Here is an 18134-nt window from a genome sequence, read left to right as displayed (position 1 = left end):
ATGAAAACATAGGGAAACACTTTCGCATGTCGAGATGTTCATGATATGCGTGTGTGCTGGCGCTATGGGCGCTCACGGGCACACGCAAAGCTTGAAGTTAAACAAACAACGGATTATCATAAACATTTTATCGATAATTATTTACACAGCATTAAGAAGGAACATAGAAACATTATCTGACTAACATCTAGCAGCTAAAGGTGTCTGGAAAAATATTCAAAGGCTTTTATTCTCATAAACCGCGCGCACGTAAATGCTTCTGACTGTTCTGATTGGCTAAAGCAGGTGTCTCACGTCAGCCCATTCTAGACGTGCACGCGCTTATTACGGCAATCTTCCTTCTGCATTCACACAGCGCAGCATTCCGGCAAATTACCAGTAATGTTACAACTTCTCTTTCCGGAAAATAGCCAGAACGAATTTACCGGTGTTTTCAAAAAGGGCCTGTTCGCACATACAACCTTTCCGGAAAATTGCCGGTAATTTTCCGGAAAGGTCTGTATGTGTGAAAGGGGCTAATGACTCCCACAGTATTTGTTTTTCATACAATAGATGTCAGTGGTTACAGGTTTTCAACTTTTCTCAAAATATCCTCTTTTGTTCTCAACAGTAGAAAAAACTCATAAAGCTTTAGAGCCAGTAAATTTTCCTTTTGGGGTGAATTATCTATTTAATGGTCATCGATAGAGAGCAATGCACTGTTGATGTGCTGTTAAATAATCTACCAGCATGCTAACCAATAAAATGATAATATTGCATAACACAATGTATACTCTCTTTTTTATTTCTTTGCTCTCTACTGCGCTTCCCAGGTAATGCCACACCACGTTATGTCCGCTGCACGACCTACAGCTTCCCCGTGGAGGCTCCGTCAGCCCAGAAGAGTCATCTCCCGCTGGGTGCAATCGTGTGTCCGCTGGCCAGACCTCCGAGAGGAGAAGTATGAAAGAAGTAGAGCGCATATAGTTAAGGGTGTGCGAAATGTAAAAGCATATCCTGAAGAAAATCTCACCTTTGTTTTTCATATGTTTGCAAAGATGTTTAGTGACGTTAGTGTCATTTTGTCACCTTCACATCATCCTCAGTGTTGTTTGATCCATTTAAGTATAAGCTCCTCTTTTAAACGTGTTATGGGAATGTTTTCCGCAGCGTGATGTGCCAGCGTGTGAGGCAGGAGATTGTGTTAAGGGCTGTGTTCACTGCGGGGCCTTCATGAGCCCTGCTATGAGCTGGCAGGACTGCGGGCAAAGATTCTACTGTCCTTTCTGTGACAAACTCACCGAAGGTATGTCTTGTTTGGCTTACAGTCATTCTCAGTTTTCGGGTAAAGCTGTGTACTGTATTTACACACTGTAAAAAACAATTAGTTGACTTTACCTAAAAAAAGCTAACTTGTTGCCTTATAATTATTAAGCAAACAAACTATGCGCATAATTATAAAGGTTTAATCAATGGGTTTACTGATTTTTTTATGTAAAATAATTGTGTTGCATTCAAGGAATTGTGTTTGCTCCTTTTTTAAGGCTTTTCACAGTGCAGTTAAAGTAAAAAATATTTTTTTTCCTTTCTTTTTCCAATATTTCCCAAATTATGTTTAACAGAGGAAAGATTTGTTTTTCACAGTATTTCCTATAATATTTTTCTTCTAGAAAAAGACATTTTGTTTTGTTTTTGCTAGAACAAATTCAATTAAAAAAATTTTCACAGATCTCAGGAATTATCAAAACATGTATTTATTTACACAGTAACACTCACAACAGGAACTGGAACATCAAACGCTAGCTGGATAATGAGTCGTAACAAAAGAACACCAGACAAAGAACTAATGACACTCATAACTAGGGCCAAACAGAATCTGTAGACATATTTTGCTATTTCTGCAGAGAATTTTGTAAAAAAAATTGCAGATTTATGTGGAATTATTTTGGAAGTATCATAACTAAAAATGTATATGTGTTATTTATGAAATGAAAAATAATACCATTTTAACTTTTATTTAATGTTTACATTTCAAATTTATCTAGATCCACTTATTTTGTAAACAAAGCAATTATATCATATAATATATTAACAAAAGACAGAAAATATTACTTTACAAACTGTATTGTACATAAATCATATGAACATTTTCATATTTGTCAATAATATTACTGAAATTAATTTAAAAACGGAATAAATATAAATTTACACACGTTTACACAAGCAGATAAATAGACTCAATGAAGGGCTAAAAATCTGCTGAAATCAGCAGATTACTGTGCTCACAGATTTCATGTGGGCCCACTCATGGGTAAAAATAGACAAGACATGATTAAACTTTATACATACCAGTGTGTGAACTAATAAACATTAATAAATGGTGGCAAAACAGAATAAAGGAATCACATGACGTAAACAAAAGCACATGGAACAAACACATGGGACTCCACATGACACAACAACTACATGAACTCAACACATAGACACAACTCGTGACAATATTAATAGCCCTCGTAAGCAATATATATTTTTTGATTAACTTGCCTAGTTAACCTAATTAACCTAGTTAAGCCTTTAAATAGCTCTTTAGTCTGAATACTAGTATCTTGAAAAATATCTAGTAAAATATTATGTACTGTCATCATGGCAAAGATTAAAAAAAAACTGATTATTAGAAATTAGTTATTAAAACTATTATGTTTAGAAATGTGTTGAGAAAAAAAGTCTTCTCTCCCTTAAACAGAAATTGAGGAAAATATATGAAAGAATAAAAATTTAACTGGAGGGCTATTATTTCAGACTTCAACTGTATGTGTTGCCATCTTAACTGTCTTTTTTTTTCTTGCAGTGCCATGGCAGTCCTATCAGCCCACCAATCAGGGTCGCCGTGTCGACTGGGGAAAAAAACCTGAACTCAGTCTCGGCTCATATGAGATCCTGGAAAAACAGACGGTAAGAAAAGCTGTGAAATTTGTTTTAAGCATTGTATTTTTTCTGCTGCGTATGTTCTTTGTATTGTGGTTTACTATGGTACACATCAGCGTTTGAAAGTTCAATATAAAATTTATTTAGTTATTTGGCACATATAAAAACAGCCTCACGTCTGACCAAAGTGCAAAAAAATAAAACATTAATATTTAAAAACCAAGATAAATAACAGATGAATGTTTATAAACAGAAATATCTGCAGAATTCTGCAATGTGGAAATGCCCACGTTGTTGCCATTGTTTTAGATAACTTCCAATTCAGTTGGGAAAATGACTAGGAATAATAAATAGCAGAAAATAGTAAAACTACTTGCTCTACAAACAAGAGTGTTTTTATGTTCTAGCAGCATAACAAGCTGCTTTTAATGTCTAAAAGTGAATGAGGTTCAAAAAGATTCCAATGACTGGATTTTACATTTCTAGTGGGAGTATAAAAAGCTCTGAAAGATATCTAGGGGCTAGATTATATAAAGATTTATACACCAGTAAGAGAACTTTAAAATCAGTTTTCAATTGAATGGGCAGCCAATCCAGGTCCCTCAGGATAGGGGTAATGTGGTCACATTATGATTTCAGATAGAGCAAATTATATAAAGCAACGAGAGTTTATTAAGTCATGACTTGGACTAGAGTGCTAGACAGAATCTCTACAGTTTTTGCTATATATGTGCAGGAATTTCTGTTTTGTTCTGTTCTACTAAAAAATCTCAGGATTTATGCAGAAAGATTTTGAAAGCTGAAGACTTACACATAAATTAGTAATAAAAATGTCTTAACTTTTACTTAACTTTTACTTAAGGGTTAAAATGTGAAGCCAGTTATAGCTCTCTCATAGAATACATCCATCAAAAGACAAAAAAATATTATTTTACAAATTGTATTCTACAAAACTCATCTAAACATTTGCATATTACATATTATATTTCTAAATTGTAAATTAAAAAAATATACACACACATTTAGTTTTACACTCATTTACATAAGTAAAATAAATAGAATTTTCTGCAGGCGTAGATTTCACGTGGGCCCAGTCATGAAGACCTATTCAGAAGGTCATGATTCACACTCGATAAATAATTAATTTGTATAGTTTTTATTTTAAATTCTTCAATCATAAAAAACACCCTTTTATCCCACAGTCAATCACATTACTTCATTAGTTAGACGGCCAATCAATAATTAAAAACAATCTCATTTTCATTTCAGTATACAATAATTAACCACACAAGAAGTATTTACCTTCATCTTTATAAGCATTACTTCACAGGAAAATAGCATATTGATTATCATCTTTCACTTATGTCTACACCAATGCGATGAAATACTGACAGTCCAAAACATTTTCATTGCATTATTGTATCATTACATGCTCAAAATCCATGATTCACAATATTATAGCTAAACAACAAACCATTAAAGAAACACAGAAAGGTCTAATTCCTCATTCATTCCATGAGTGATTTTAATATATGAATCCAGAACGCTTTTTTTAATCATCTTTTATTCAGATTAACTCTTCTATGTGACTCAAACACTTCTTCAGTTACTATACATTCTAGTTGTTTAACCTCATGTCCAAAATATATTAAATGCTGACTACTGCCTAGTCATGATCTAACAATCTAAGGCCCTGTTTTGTGATTAGATTGAGCATAATGTGTCTTAATACAAGGCGTAAATGGAGCATAAGTAATGGTTAATCTACCTTATTTTGCAATGTGTAACTAAGCTCTTTTCTGTGAATGTGTTAAATGGCTAGCGATAACAAATACCAGTAAAAGGTCAAACTGCTTGCACTACAAACCAGTGTGTTCATGTCAAAATCAACTTGGCCTTTAATAAAAGCTTGTGATATTCTCTGATGGAGAATACAAAGAAAAGGGACCTCAGATTGTCAAATTCACCCTCATGACCATTGAGAATGGCCCCAAGTTATTCAAACGAAAGAGAAAAAACTGTGATAGTAATAATAATGAGAGATGACACTGATAATAATAAGAAACTTTTCTTAAGTACCAAATTAGCACATTAGAATGATCCCTAAAGGATTATGTAACACTAAGTGCTGGAGTAAAGTTTTAATCAAATAAGTGAGAATAAAAGGCTTATTTCAACTATACACTGCAAAAAATGCTTTTCTTACTTAGATTTTTGTCTTGTTTCTTGTCCAAATATCTACAAATTCTTAAATCAAGAAGCATTTTCTAGACAAGCAAAACATATTGTCTTGTTTTAAGAAATAATAGGCCAAAACGAAGTGAGTTTTTCCTGAAATCAAGCAAAATAATCTGCCAATGGGGTAAGCAAAATAATCTTGTTTTTCAATTTGTGATAAAATTATTTTGCTTACCTTATTGGCAGATTATTTTGCCTAATTTAAGGAAAAACTCACTTTATTCTATTTAAACAAGACAATATGTTTTGCTTGTCTAAAAAATACTTTTAGATATTTGGACTAGAAACAAGACAAAAAAATCTAAGTAAGAAAAGCAATTTTTGCAGTGTATTTTTTAAAGCTATGCCAGATTATTATATTCAGTACTTCTCAGTTATTATATTTATACAGTTGAAGTCAGAATTATTAGCCCCTCTTTGAATTTTTTTCTTCTTTTTAAAATATTTCCCAAATGATGTTTAACAGAGCAAGGGAATTTTCACAGTATGTCTGATTATATTTTTTCGTCTGGAAAAAAATCTTATTTCTTTTATTTTGGCTGGAATAAAAGCCGTTTTTATTTTTAAACACCATTTTCGGGACAAAATTATTAGCCCCTTTAAGCTATATTTTCTTTCGATAGTCTACAGAACAAACCACTGTTATACAATAACTTGCCTAATTAACCTAACCTGCCTAGTTCACCTAATTAACCTAGTTAAGCCTTTAAATGTCACTTTAAGCTGTATAGAAGCGTCTTGAAAAATATCTAGTCAAATATTATTTACTGTGATCATGGCAAAGATAAAATAAATCAGTTATTAGAAATGAGTTATTAAAACTATTATGATTAGAAATGTGTTGACAAAGTCAAAGTCTTCTCTCGGTTAAACAGAAATTGGGGAAAAAATGAACAAGCGGTCTAATAATTCAGGGGGGCTAATAATTCTGACTTCAACTGTATATCTGAATTTTCAAAGGGTTCTGTCATGTTATTCTTTATCATTTTTACCCAATTCGTGATATTGTAAACAGGGTAAAGCTGCTGTTTTGCTGCTGGCGATAGATGTTTCTGCCGCTGCAATGAGAACTGGGCAGCTAGACCACATCTGTCAGCGGATTTGTTCTCAGTTGCAAGCTTTAAATGGGTAAGGGTCATTCAGTTTTTTAACATTTTTACTATCCAGTTCCCAAAGTCCATCCCTACATTGTCTTTCACTCATTATAGGTGGTATTTCACTCATAATACTTTTAGATTTTGTGTCATTGTTTATCCAGCTGCAGGCACACACATGTTTCAGGTTACTAGATCCAGGCTGGAATGAACCATATATGGATACTAATGGATCAGTTACAGTTTTGTATCATTAAATAAGATATCCCAAGAACTTCCACACGAGTTAAATTATACGTACAGTATTTACTGACAATACACAAAATACTACAAATACAATTCGATTTTTTTCATTGATATTTCTTTTGGTCAATAAAATGCACCATAACATTTTTGATTTATTAGATATTTACTTGATGTTTGTTTAGCCTTTGTTCACATTTCCAGGTTTCTCAGTAGCAGAAGTCATCATAGTTGGGTAAAATTAGAGCACAGTAAGTAAATGAGAGAAAATAATGTGAGACTAATAACTGTAGCCAAAAGAGAGAACAATGTCAAATTCACTGTCCTGCCCTATCACCCTGCAATTCAAATGCATCACATACAGTTGAAGTCAGAATTATTAGCCCCCTTCAAATTTTTTTCTTCTTTTTTAAATATTTTCCAAATGATGTTTAACAGAGCAAGGAAATTTTCACAGTATGTCTGATAATATTTTTTCTTCTGGAGAAAGTCTTATTTGTTTTATTTCGGCTTGAATAAAAGCAGTTTTTAATTTTTTAAACACAACTTTTAGGACAAAATTCTTAGCCCCTTTAAGCTATATTTTTTCTCAATAATCTACAGAACAAACCATCGTTATACAATAACTTGCCTAATTACCCTAACCTGTCAAGGTAACCTAATTAACCCAGTTAAGCCTTTAAATGTCACTTTAAGCTGTGTAGAAGTGTCTTGAAAAATATCTATTAAAATATTATTTACAGTCATCATGGCAAAGATAAAATAAATCAGTTATTATAGATGAGTTATTAAAACTATTATGTTTAGAAATGTGTTGAAAAAATTTGCTCTCCGTTAAAAGAAATTGGGAGAAAAAAATAAACAAGCGGTCTAAAAATTCAGGGGGGCTAATAAATCTGACTTCAACTGTAAGTGGTAATTTGTTTCTTTTGTAATTTGATAAAAGATGATATAATACATACATGAATATATATAAAGGTTTTTATGTTTAAAATAAACTCTATATAATAAAAAAAGGATTTAAATTGCTGATGACCTTTTAATGCATCACAACAGTCTTGTGAAAAGGGTCTATTGTGTTTTAATAATGTCTACACCTTAAGTAATACCAATCAAGGTGTTCAAAAGAGTGATGAACACCTTTATTAGTTGGATCAGCTGTGTTTGATCAGAGTTGGAGCAAACCTGTGCAGAGCTGCGGCCCTCCAGGAATTGAGTTTGAGACCTACAGTATGGTCAACACACCCTAAACCCAACCCTAAACCAACCTCTTACAGTAACCTGTTGTGTTGTAATTATGTCTACACCCACCCCAAATCTAAACCTACACCTACAGATATGAATAAAAAATATTTATTGTTGTACTGTGTCACAAAAATGACATTATATGTATGTCAACATTCTTTTTATTGCCAAAGCTGTAACATTAATCAACCTACTCGCAATGTAAGTCCCTTTCACTTGGAAGCCTGAATCTAGTGCTCTAAATCTAGCGTGGCCAATAATAATATATTGTTTGGATATTATTGCATTGTTTTAGGCCTGATGAAACTGACCAATCAGATCTTGAAGTGGGTTTGATGACCTATGACAGCCGAATACATTTGTATAACTTAAGTCCAGCTCTGTCTCGCCCTCACATGATGGTCATCACTGACTGTGAGGAGCTGGAGCTTCCTGTGCTGGACGGGCTTCTGGTGCCGCTGAAAGACTGCAGACACATAATTGAGAGGTTCTGATACAGCGTTTGTTCTACTCAAATAATTGTTTTTAATATAAATGGCAAAAGGTTAACAATGGTATTCTTTTTTTTAACAGAGTTCTAAGCGAAATTGCACTTTTCGACCCTGAATTGGAAGACAGAAGCATCTCGCAAGAGCTTCCTGTTTCTGCAGGATTGAAGATTCTTCAGGCAAGAGAATTAAACACATGCACATGCCTTCACTTGGAAAATCGATGTCCATGCAGCAAAAGTTTTATTATTTATTAATCCCTTACATGTCGTTTTAATAGGCTGCCGGGTCTCCTGGAAAGTTATTGATCTTTCATTCTTCAGCTGTTTCTGAAGGAGCAAATCAGAAAAGCTCATCCGGTTTCCTCAGCTCTAGCAAAGCGAAGGTGAACAAAAAAAAAACAAATATTTTTACCATAAAATTGTCCATGAATTAGATTTGAGGTATATCCAATGCTGAATTTCACAGAAAAAACGGGAAAATTGCATTGTGGAGAATTTAAATAATGTAGATCGCATTGATGTTTACAATTGAAGGCAAAACTTTTTCAACAGAGCAAGGACATTCCTATTTCTTTTCTTCTATGAAGTCATTTCTTTTAGTATGGTTGGAATAAAACCGTTTCTTTAAGTGATTTAAAAAGTCAATATTATTATTTTAAAGGTCAACATTACTCACTTTAGGCTGCATACTACTATATTGCAAAATAATTTGTGAAAAATATTGTGTACTTTCATCATAGCAAAGACAAAAGAAATTAGTTATTAAAATTAGTGTTTAAAAAAATCTCTGTTGTATGTTTAAAAGAAAATCTCTTTTCTTCAGAAAAAGAACTTTTACAAAATACAGAACATATATAACAAATATATATATATATATATATATATATATATATATATATATATATATATATATATATATATATATATATATATATATATATATATACTTTTTCACATTTTTTAATTTCATTCATAAATAAATTGGTTAAAAATATAAAATTTATACCAGCTCAGTCATGTGGAGAGAATTCTGTTGGAAAACTGTTCTAAGGTTTCTACAGAGGAAAGGGCACTATTTGCTGAAGAATGTGTGGGGAAAAAAAGCTGCTAATCACTATCATGATTTTTGGGATTTTCATAAATTAACCTTCTACTGGAAATAGATCACAATACATTTAGACGCTTCATATTTAGGTAATATAAATTTAGATGGATGCATTAATAAAGACAAGAAATTGTTATTTATTCCTCTGGCAGCTAGTAAAAAAGTAATTACAAAAAATGGTTAAAATTAGAGTCACCTTCAGTTGAAGAATGGATTAAAAGATGGATAAAGTTTCATTTCATAATGAAATACTCTTTCTAATTAGGAGTAAATGGATTGAGTATGTTTCACTAATATTCCCTGATTTTTCCTGAATTGTAACTTTTAAATTGAAAATTATGGCAATCTTCTAAAAGATTTGTACGTTTGTTTATTTATTTATTTATTTATTTATTTATTTATTTATTTATGCTTACTTATTTGCATGTATGTTTGTACTTTCATTTTAATTAGTTTAGTTTTACTTTCCAAAATGAATCCTTATTTCACTTTACAAGTTTACAATAATAACAAAGCTTGTTAACAAGTTTTTAATCATTAATGAAGGAATTATAATGCTTCATTTACAAGTAGCAGAGTATATACATCTACTGTATAGGCTGTTTCTGTCCATTCGCATTCCATCCCTTTGTGCCCCTTGGTGGTACAAGGTAAGGCGTTAATGCTCATTTTAAAGCATCACCCACTGTAGCTCACCATGTTTTACTGTTTATAGTTGTTGTTAAAAGGAAGAAAATACAGAGCATATGCAAGGTCTGTAAGTCTCTTTCTGTATGAGAGATTAAGTTATATATGCATTTTCTTTTGGAAACTCAAAAAAATATATATATTTATATATATATATATATATATATATATATATATATATATATATATATATATATATATATATATATATATATATATATATATATATATATATATATATATATATATATATATATAGTGTTTTAGAATAGAAAAAGGATTGAAAATATAAAAAAATGTTAGTATAAATCAATCAACAACTTTAAAAACATTTTTAATCGTCAAACCCAAACACTGAGTTAAAGATTCTTCACCAATTGTGTCCTGCAATTTTGCTTATTTTACAGTATTTTGTGTTATATATTTATAAGATGCTTTGTAATATAAGTCAATGCACATTTTGTATGATAAAATTCTGAAATGAACATTTTTTTCTATTTCATATTAGTCCATCTTTCAAGGACCAGATTCTTCAACCTCGTTGGTCAAAGAGTGTGTCAGTCAAGGCTGCTGCGTGCATATCTTTGTGTTCTCTCATCAAGAAGTGGGTGGAGCTTGGCCAGGGCACATAGCTTTTCTTACAGGCGGTGGACTCTTCTGCTACCGCAGTCTACAGGTAATAAATTCCTTTTTACTGCACTTTATAGACATCAACTACACCTTAAAGACCTGTGAGATGAAGCTTGTTTGAAAACCTTAGAGCCCAATTACTCTAAAAGTTATGCACAGTTTTGAAATTTTGAAACAGCCCTATGGTTGCCTCGAGAATTACCCTGGAATTTCTTAATGGTTGGTTATTGCTGAAAATCTCTGCTGCTTATATAAGGTTTTTGTATGGATGTCCTATTAGCAGAAAGAGCTACAAAGTTTTCCTTCTTACACCATCACTATAGTCCCCCTGAGCAAGCCACTTTACAGGACTGTGTGCTGCTAAAAGAAGACTGCCCCTGCAATTAGAGAACTGTATTGGCTCAAAAGTATCTGCTCCATGACAAGGAACTACATAACGAAGATTAAGGATTACTGGAAATGTGTCCAATAAAGCTCTTTGCTATGTTAATAGTATAAGTATATAGTATTTAAAATAATTATACTCTGGTCATCATTACAGTTCCTGTTTAATCTGAGATGGCTTCTACTGTACGTATACTGTTACTCGTGAGAACTGTAAGAGGAGTGACTGCTGTATTTAAAGCAGATGGAATATAGCCAAACTGCATCATTTCACAATAGATTTTTCAGTGTGCTTTTTCATTACAGTCAGAGATGGAACATGAGTGCTTCCAAGCTGATCTGAGCAGATGTGTGAACATGCAGATGGGCTTCAAAGTTCAGCTCAGAGTTTTCATCAGTAAAGGTATTTAAAGGAGCTTTTAAAAGTATCCAGTTTTTTAAGACATAGTGATTAAGAAGTACTAAGTACATGTAATTTAAAAGAATACAAAAATAAATGCACAAAATAAAATAAATAAAATGCACACAAAAATAAAAATGGCATGATGCATTCACCTGGTCGTTGTTACAATGCCATATGTCCTTTCTTTTTTTAGAACATAAAAGGATATATATATATATATATATATATATATATATATATATATATATATATATATATATATATATATATATATATATATATATATATATATTTATTTATTTTTTTATTTTTTATTTATTTATTTTTTTTAATGCCCAGATCATAGTCTATAAAACAAAAGTATAAAGCAACCAGCAATAGCTAAAATGGATAGTTCACTAAAATGAAAGTTTTGTCTTTTACTTCTGTTTCTCTTAAAGTCTTAAATTTAACTTGGTGAAACCTGCAGAAACTGTGAATATTGTAAAGCAACCTATAGAAAATAATTATTTAAATGAGAGATTTGTGTAGGGGGTGTACTCATATATGCTGAGCACTTTACAAGCCATATTCAATTTAAAACATCATGCAATGAGTCAAGTATATAGTAATTTGACAGTGTTTGAATGAACAGCAATTGAATTAATTGCAGGAATGCTGAATGTTATTCATAAATACTGCATCTGTTGGACATTTTCACGGCTCGATCGCTGTCTCTCTGCAGAGATGCACATATCTGGTTGCTATGGCTCCATCATCGCCGGTTCTGACTCCTGCTGTGTTGCCATGGCAGCACTTGACTGGCGCACAGCTCTAGCATTTGAATTCACTCACAACAAATCTTTGGATGAAGCGAGGGGTGTAGCCATTCAGGTTGGATTAATGTGATGTCACTTGATGTATGGATTGATATATAGTCATAACCATAGGGTTTATATGGGTTGTTCAGCTTATTTTTGTCATTGTGTTTCATAGTTTGTGTTGTCATACAGTAACTCCGCTGGAGAGAAAAGGACTCGGATACACACTGTTATTTTGTCCGCTTCCCATCAGCTGCTCGACACCTTCAGAAGCAGCCAGGCCGAGACGCTCCTCACATTCTACTGCAAGAAAAGTATAAAAACTCTGCATGATATACAATAATGCAGTGCTTAATTTGAAAATGAACAATTTGCGGAACAAAACCAGGAAATAAAGTCACCGTGATCGACGTCCACCACACAATTTAAGTTTTCTTGGAACATAACATCATTAAAAGGTGATGGCGGAAAAAAACTAAACAAAATCTACAAAACATAACTGTTATGAAACATCACTTTTCAGTTTACTAACACTACTGATATTCAGTTCACTATTACGTGCAAAGCGAAAAAAAAATCTTCAAGATAAGCTCACAGTTACCTCTTCCATCAAGTTTTGTGGCTGACTTGAGATCGCTTTGCTTCAGTCTCCCGCTATCCTGATATAGGGACACAGTTCCATCTTCTTGATATCGCTTTTGATTAGGCTCATTATCAGATTTACTAGTGGCTTTAAAAAATTTAAATATGCTTGACTGCCTATTTGCCATTTTTGAAATGCAAATATTATTTAGTATGTTACTATGGCATTGTGTAAATGTAAAAAAGCTGATTGGATGAAAATATTGTTGAGGGCTTATAGTTAAATGTGCCGTCTGCTTTAACTTGGGCATGGTGATTAGCTTTATGTGTGTGCGCGTGCACACAATCCACACAGCGTTGCTCTGTTTTTCACCTGCACTCATTCACATTCTCTCTCTTACACTCATACACATGCAGATATTCACCACGCACAAGTTAATGCCGAATCAATTACAATAAATACCGGAACGCAAAAGATGAAAATCTGACTTTTTCCGAAACAGAATCCAGCTCAAATTAAGCACTGCAATAATGCCTACATTATTTTTAAATCTGACCCCATTTACCTTATAAATATGATTTAATATATAAATTATAGTTCACAAGTTAAAGATATTTAAAAAAAAAAAAAAAAAAACTTTTTAAAAAAAAGTTTACTCAAATATATTTAGCAGCACAGCTTTTTTCAATGTTAATAATAAGAAGAAATTGTTATTGAGCATCAAATCATTATCATTATTTTATCAGGTCATTTCTGAAGGATCGTGTGCCACTAAAGACGGTAATAATGATAGTTCAAAAATTAAGCTCACAAGTTAAACTTAATAAAAGCAACCGTAAAGATGTTTTCACATTTTTAACGTTTTACTCAAACTTATTTAGCAGCAAAACTGTTTTCAATCTTAATAATAATAAGAAATTGTTACTGAGCATCAAATCATTATCATTATTTTTATCAGGTCATTTCTGAAGGATCGTGTGACACTAAAGACTGAATAATGATAGTTCACAAATTATGTTTATTAAAAGCAACAGTAAAGATATTTACATTTTTTCTAACATTTACCCTAAATATATTTAGCAGCACAATTGTTTTCAGAGTTATTAAGCATCAGATGATTATCATTATTTTATCAGTTCATTTCTGATGGATCGTGTGAGACTAAAGACTGGAATAATGATCGTTCAAAAGTTAAGTTCACAAGTTTGCAGCATAACTGTTTTCAACGTTAATAATAATAATAAGAAATTGTAACTGAGCATCAAATCAGATCATTGTCATCACTTCTTTCAGATAATTTCTGAAGGATTGTGTGAGACTAAAGACTGGAATAAGGATAGTTCACAAATTAAACTTATTAAAAGCAACAGTAAAGATATTTAAAAAGTTTTTATGGTTTACTCAAACATTTAGCAGCACAACTGTTTTCAGAGTTAATAATAAAAATAATAAGAAGAAATTGTATTGAGCTTTAAATCAGAACATTGTCATTATTATTATGAGATTATTTCTGAAGGATTGTGTGTCACTAAAGACTGGAATAATTATAGTTCACAAGTTACATTTATTAAAAGCAACAGTAAAGATATTTACAATTTATTAACGTTTTACTTAAATATATTTAGAAGTTTAACTGTTTTTAACGTTAATAATAACAAGAAGATATTGTATTGAGCATCAAATCAGATCATTATTTTTATCAATTCATTTCTGAGGGATTGTGTGAAATAAATACTGGAATAACAATATTGACAACTCTGTGTTGTCATCACAGAAATATCTTTACAATTATTTTAAATAATAAGAATTTTTCACATTTTATACTTTTTTTCAGGTGAATTTTGGTTAATTGCAGTTATTGTAACTACAACTATAGACAATTAAATGTGTTTGTTATATGAAATAAATGTTAAGTAAAATAAAATAATATATAATTCTTAAACATTTTATTTCAGATAATTCTCAAGGTAACAATATTCATTATAAATTAGCGTATGTACTGCAATAACTAAAAATAATACATATATAGACACTAAAAGGTCAAATTAAAAAAATTTTTAAAGTATTAAAATGAAGAAAAAAAAGAAAAATTAAAAAAAAGAAAACAAACAAATTAATAAAGCTGAAACTAAAATGTAGATTGAAATTAAAAATAAGCACTGACAAATATAACGCGTTTATAGCTAGTTATAGCTACATATTAAACAGTAATTTGAACAGTACTGCTTTATAATATATAATATGAAAACAAATGCTTTTATAATTAGCAGTGTTTCATTATTTTTTGTTTTTATTGCACAGAGCCCCATCTTTATGTTTTATTTTATTTTAACTTATGTCTGTGTGTGAGTCAGTGTATTCTTTAGCACTGGAGAGTTCACTTCAGTCTCTGCGTGAGGAGTTACAGACGGAGGTTACTGAGATGTTGACTTGCTTCAGGAAACACAGCTGCTCTACCTCTGCATCCCCAGGACAGGTCAGTTTTTAATATATATCTCTTTTTAATGAGGAGCTTCTGTAAGTTTTATAAGTTACTGGACCAGCACACACTTTTGGACATCCAAATACTCTGGAGATTTATTATAGAGTAACAGATTGAGCTATCATTTTAAACCCTGCTCGAGCTGTTTTCTGTCCAATTAATTTTTAATTGCTTTAATGATTGGCCACCTTTTTTTTTACATTGTCTAGACAAGCCCACTTAGAATAGTTAATAGGGAATTGTGTCATTAGAGCATATTCAGATGTCTTTGGCATGTAATAGTTTCTGGTAATGTCTGGAAAAGGATTAATAATAAGTAATTTTTAGGAAAATTACAGATGTGCTAATATATAGCTTCTTTAGCCTTTTTGTTTTATCATTTATTAGCCATATTAACTATGCAGGCACAGATAGTATTACTGTGAAGTAGAAGACTACCAGGGATGGGAAAATACATTGAAATGTATTTTAAAATAAAATACCAAATACCTAAATTTTACGTGTATCAAAATAAACTATAAAATACGGCAGCCACAAATGTATCAAAATAAAATAGTATATTTTGTATTGTGAAAATACTGCAAAATAGTTTTACAAGGGAGCATAACATTTCTTTGCAAACCTTCAATCATTAGGCATATCGATCAATCCCTTCACCATTAAACTGACTTCTCTTTCATTTTAGCATAAACTTTGTGCAATTTTGATAAAGAAAGTCCTGTCTTGACGATGATCTCTTTGACCACTGTAAACACCATGAAATGCAGACAATGAGTTGGAATACAGTACTAAATATCTTTTTTTGTGTTTCCATCCATTGAATGGCCAGTAAAATTGCAACAATCTCTTAAAAGTCTTACATTTTAAAAGGGTGACATATGAAGAGATTATTATTTTTTTTTTTTGCTCAATAAATGCAGTCTTCATATACATCCTGCTGCTGCCGTGTCTCATGTAGTGTATATACTTATACATCTCTTTATTAACTACACTATACAGATCATCTGGCATTTGAAACAGCCAATGAGGTAGTGTAGGAATTGCCACTGTAGGACTTATTTGTATGTTGTTTGTCTTTATTTTCTTGGCATCTACATTAGCAATTCATAAAACAAAAACTTTTCAGTTCTTCTTTGTCTGGAAGAGTCCCAGTTTACTGCTTAGTGAATACCAGTACACTATCTTTAAGTGTTTTATATTTCTAAACATCCACTGCATTTCTACCTGCAGCACTTAGACTGAGAATGATTATGAATGATCCACATCCTGTTCTTAAGGACTGATATTTTTTCCATCTCATTTTTAAGCAAATATGCTGATGCCAAGTTGTACACTATACCGCCATTATATGACTGGTCTTAGCATTGTGCATTATACTAATTTCATTCAAATATACCCATGCCATTTGTCTGTTTTTTGTTTTTTTATTTGTGTTGCATAATTTCCATCCACACTCCAGGTATTGACAAACCTATTAATGAATTTTCTGTTTTAATCTCAAGCCAAGACAAATAACTGAGAAAGAATGAATCAGAGGCCGCATTGTTATTATGTCATCATGCAGACTTTCTTACAAAATTGAAAAAATACAAGACACAGTGTTTTGATACAAAATATTTGGCCATTTTCTTAAACCCTTTCTAATAAAAATTACAAAATACTATTTTGTTTTAAAAAATTCATATTTGAAATACTTGTATCATACAAACAGAACATCTCTGAGGACTAGTATGACTGAGAAAAGTTTTTTCTTGCTTGTTTACTGAACAAATTGTTGCTAAATATAAAATAAATCAATTACAAATATAGCTGCAAGCAGCAATAAGCGGGCTTCAAGCATTTTAAGACCAAAGTGTTGTTTTTTATTTAGGAAGTCTGTTACTGCTTTAATAATAAAATATATTATTCTAGCCAGTTACTGTGAATTGCTTTTAAAAAAATGCCAGTGCAGTGGGTTGCGCTGTCACCTCACAGCTAGAAGGTCGCTGGTTCAAGCCTCGACTGGGTCAGTGGGCATTTCTGTGCGGAGTTTGCATGTTCTACCCATGTTCGCGTGGGTTTTCTACGGCTGCTCCATTTTCCCCCACTTGTGCTATAGGTGAAATGTGTAAGCTAAATTGCCTGTAGTGTATGTGTGAGAATGAGTGTGTATGGGTGTTTCCCAGTGATGGGTTGCCGCTGCAAGGGTCCTCGCTGCGTAAAACATATGCTGGATAGGTTGGCAGTTCATTCCCCTGTGGCAATACCAGATTAACAAAGACACAAAGCCAAAAAGAAAATGAATGAATAGTCATCTTTTAGCGCCACCTATGGGCAGAACGCATAAACATTTTGAAAACTTTTCTGCAATCACTCTTTTCTGCATGTCCACACCAAGTTTCAAGAAGTTGAGCAAGCTTAGAAGCGGATTTCTTTCAGATTTCTCAAACACCTCAAGGACTATGAGTTGAACATCCCCATTGAGTTTTGTTTCTATTGGCCTCCATTAACCCTGTCCAATAGGTGCTCAAAATTCATTGGCTGGTGGTGTCCATGCTTTTTTGAGGTACACTAAAGTCTTCATGGACCTTCATATCAGTCCAGTGGTCCCTCACGGGGTCTTAAAAAGTCTTAAATGTCTTTTTTTAATTATATTAGAGCAGCAAGTATTAAATTCATATGATCTTGGCATTAATTTTCATGAGGAGCTGTTTACTCGTGTTTCATTTTAAAGTGAAGCGAAGGCATAATTTCAGTGCTGCAAGCTAATAGCATTAGTTATCTGTTATGACAAATCAAAGAGTGTGAAAACTTCCTAATAAAATGACTTTGCCTCTTTTATTCTTTTAAATCATTAAAGACTATTT

General features: G+C 32.0%; 1 protein-coding gene across 10 annotated transcripts in view; it reads left to right on the top strand.

Moving 5' to 3' along the window:
* The window catches only part of si:dkey-13n15.2, a 32115-nt gene that overhangs the window by 8666 nt on the left and 5315 nt on the right, over positions 1-18134 (top strand). For 3 of the 10 annotated variants that reach the window (XR_012406803.1, XR_012406804.1, XR_012406802.1), the window contains exons 6-17: positions 813-940; positions 1150-1285; positions 2828-2931; positions 6158-6270; positions 8020-8211; positions 8298-8391; positions 8493-8597; positions 10515-10682; positions 11327-11423; positions 12148-12296; positions 12416-12537; positions 15161-15282. Coding sequence is in view for 6 of the 10 variants with exons in the window: in XM_073952085.1 (XP_073808186.1) it covers positions 813-940; positions 1150-1285; positions 2828-2931; positions 6158-6270; positions 8020-8211; positions 8298-8391; positions 8493-8597; positions 10515-10682; positions 11327-11423; positions 12076-12296; positions 12399-12537; positions 15161-15282 (1619 nt within the window). In the remaining 4 variants the exon portion in view is untranslated. Of the gene's footprint in view, positions 1-812; positions 941-1149; positions 1286-2827; positions 2932-6157; positions 6271-8019; positions 8212-8297; positions 8392-8492; positions 8598-10514; positions 10683-11326; positions 11424-12075; positions 12297-12398; positions 12538-15160; positions 15283-18134 lie in introns of all 10 variants that reach the window. The other 7 variants (XM_005165201.5, XM_073952087.1, XM_003198620.4 and 4 more) reach the window with 3 other exon arrangements.

This window comes from Danio rerio, chromosome 5 (genome assembly GCF_049306965.1).
Source record: "Danio rerio strain Tuebingen ecotype United States chromosome 5, GRCz12tu, whole genome shotgun sequence".
In the NCBI taxonomy this organism is placed as follows: Eukaryota; Metazoa; Chordata; class Actinopteri; order Cypriniformes; family Danionidae; genus Danio; species Danio rerio.
This window is presented reverse-complemented; position numbering and strand designations above follow the sequence as displayed.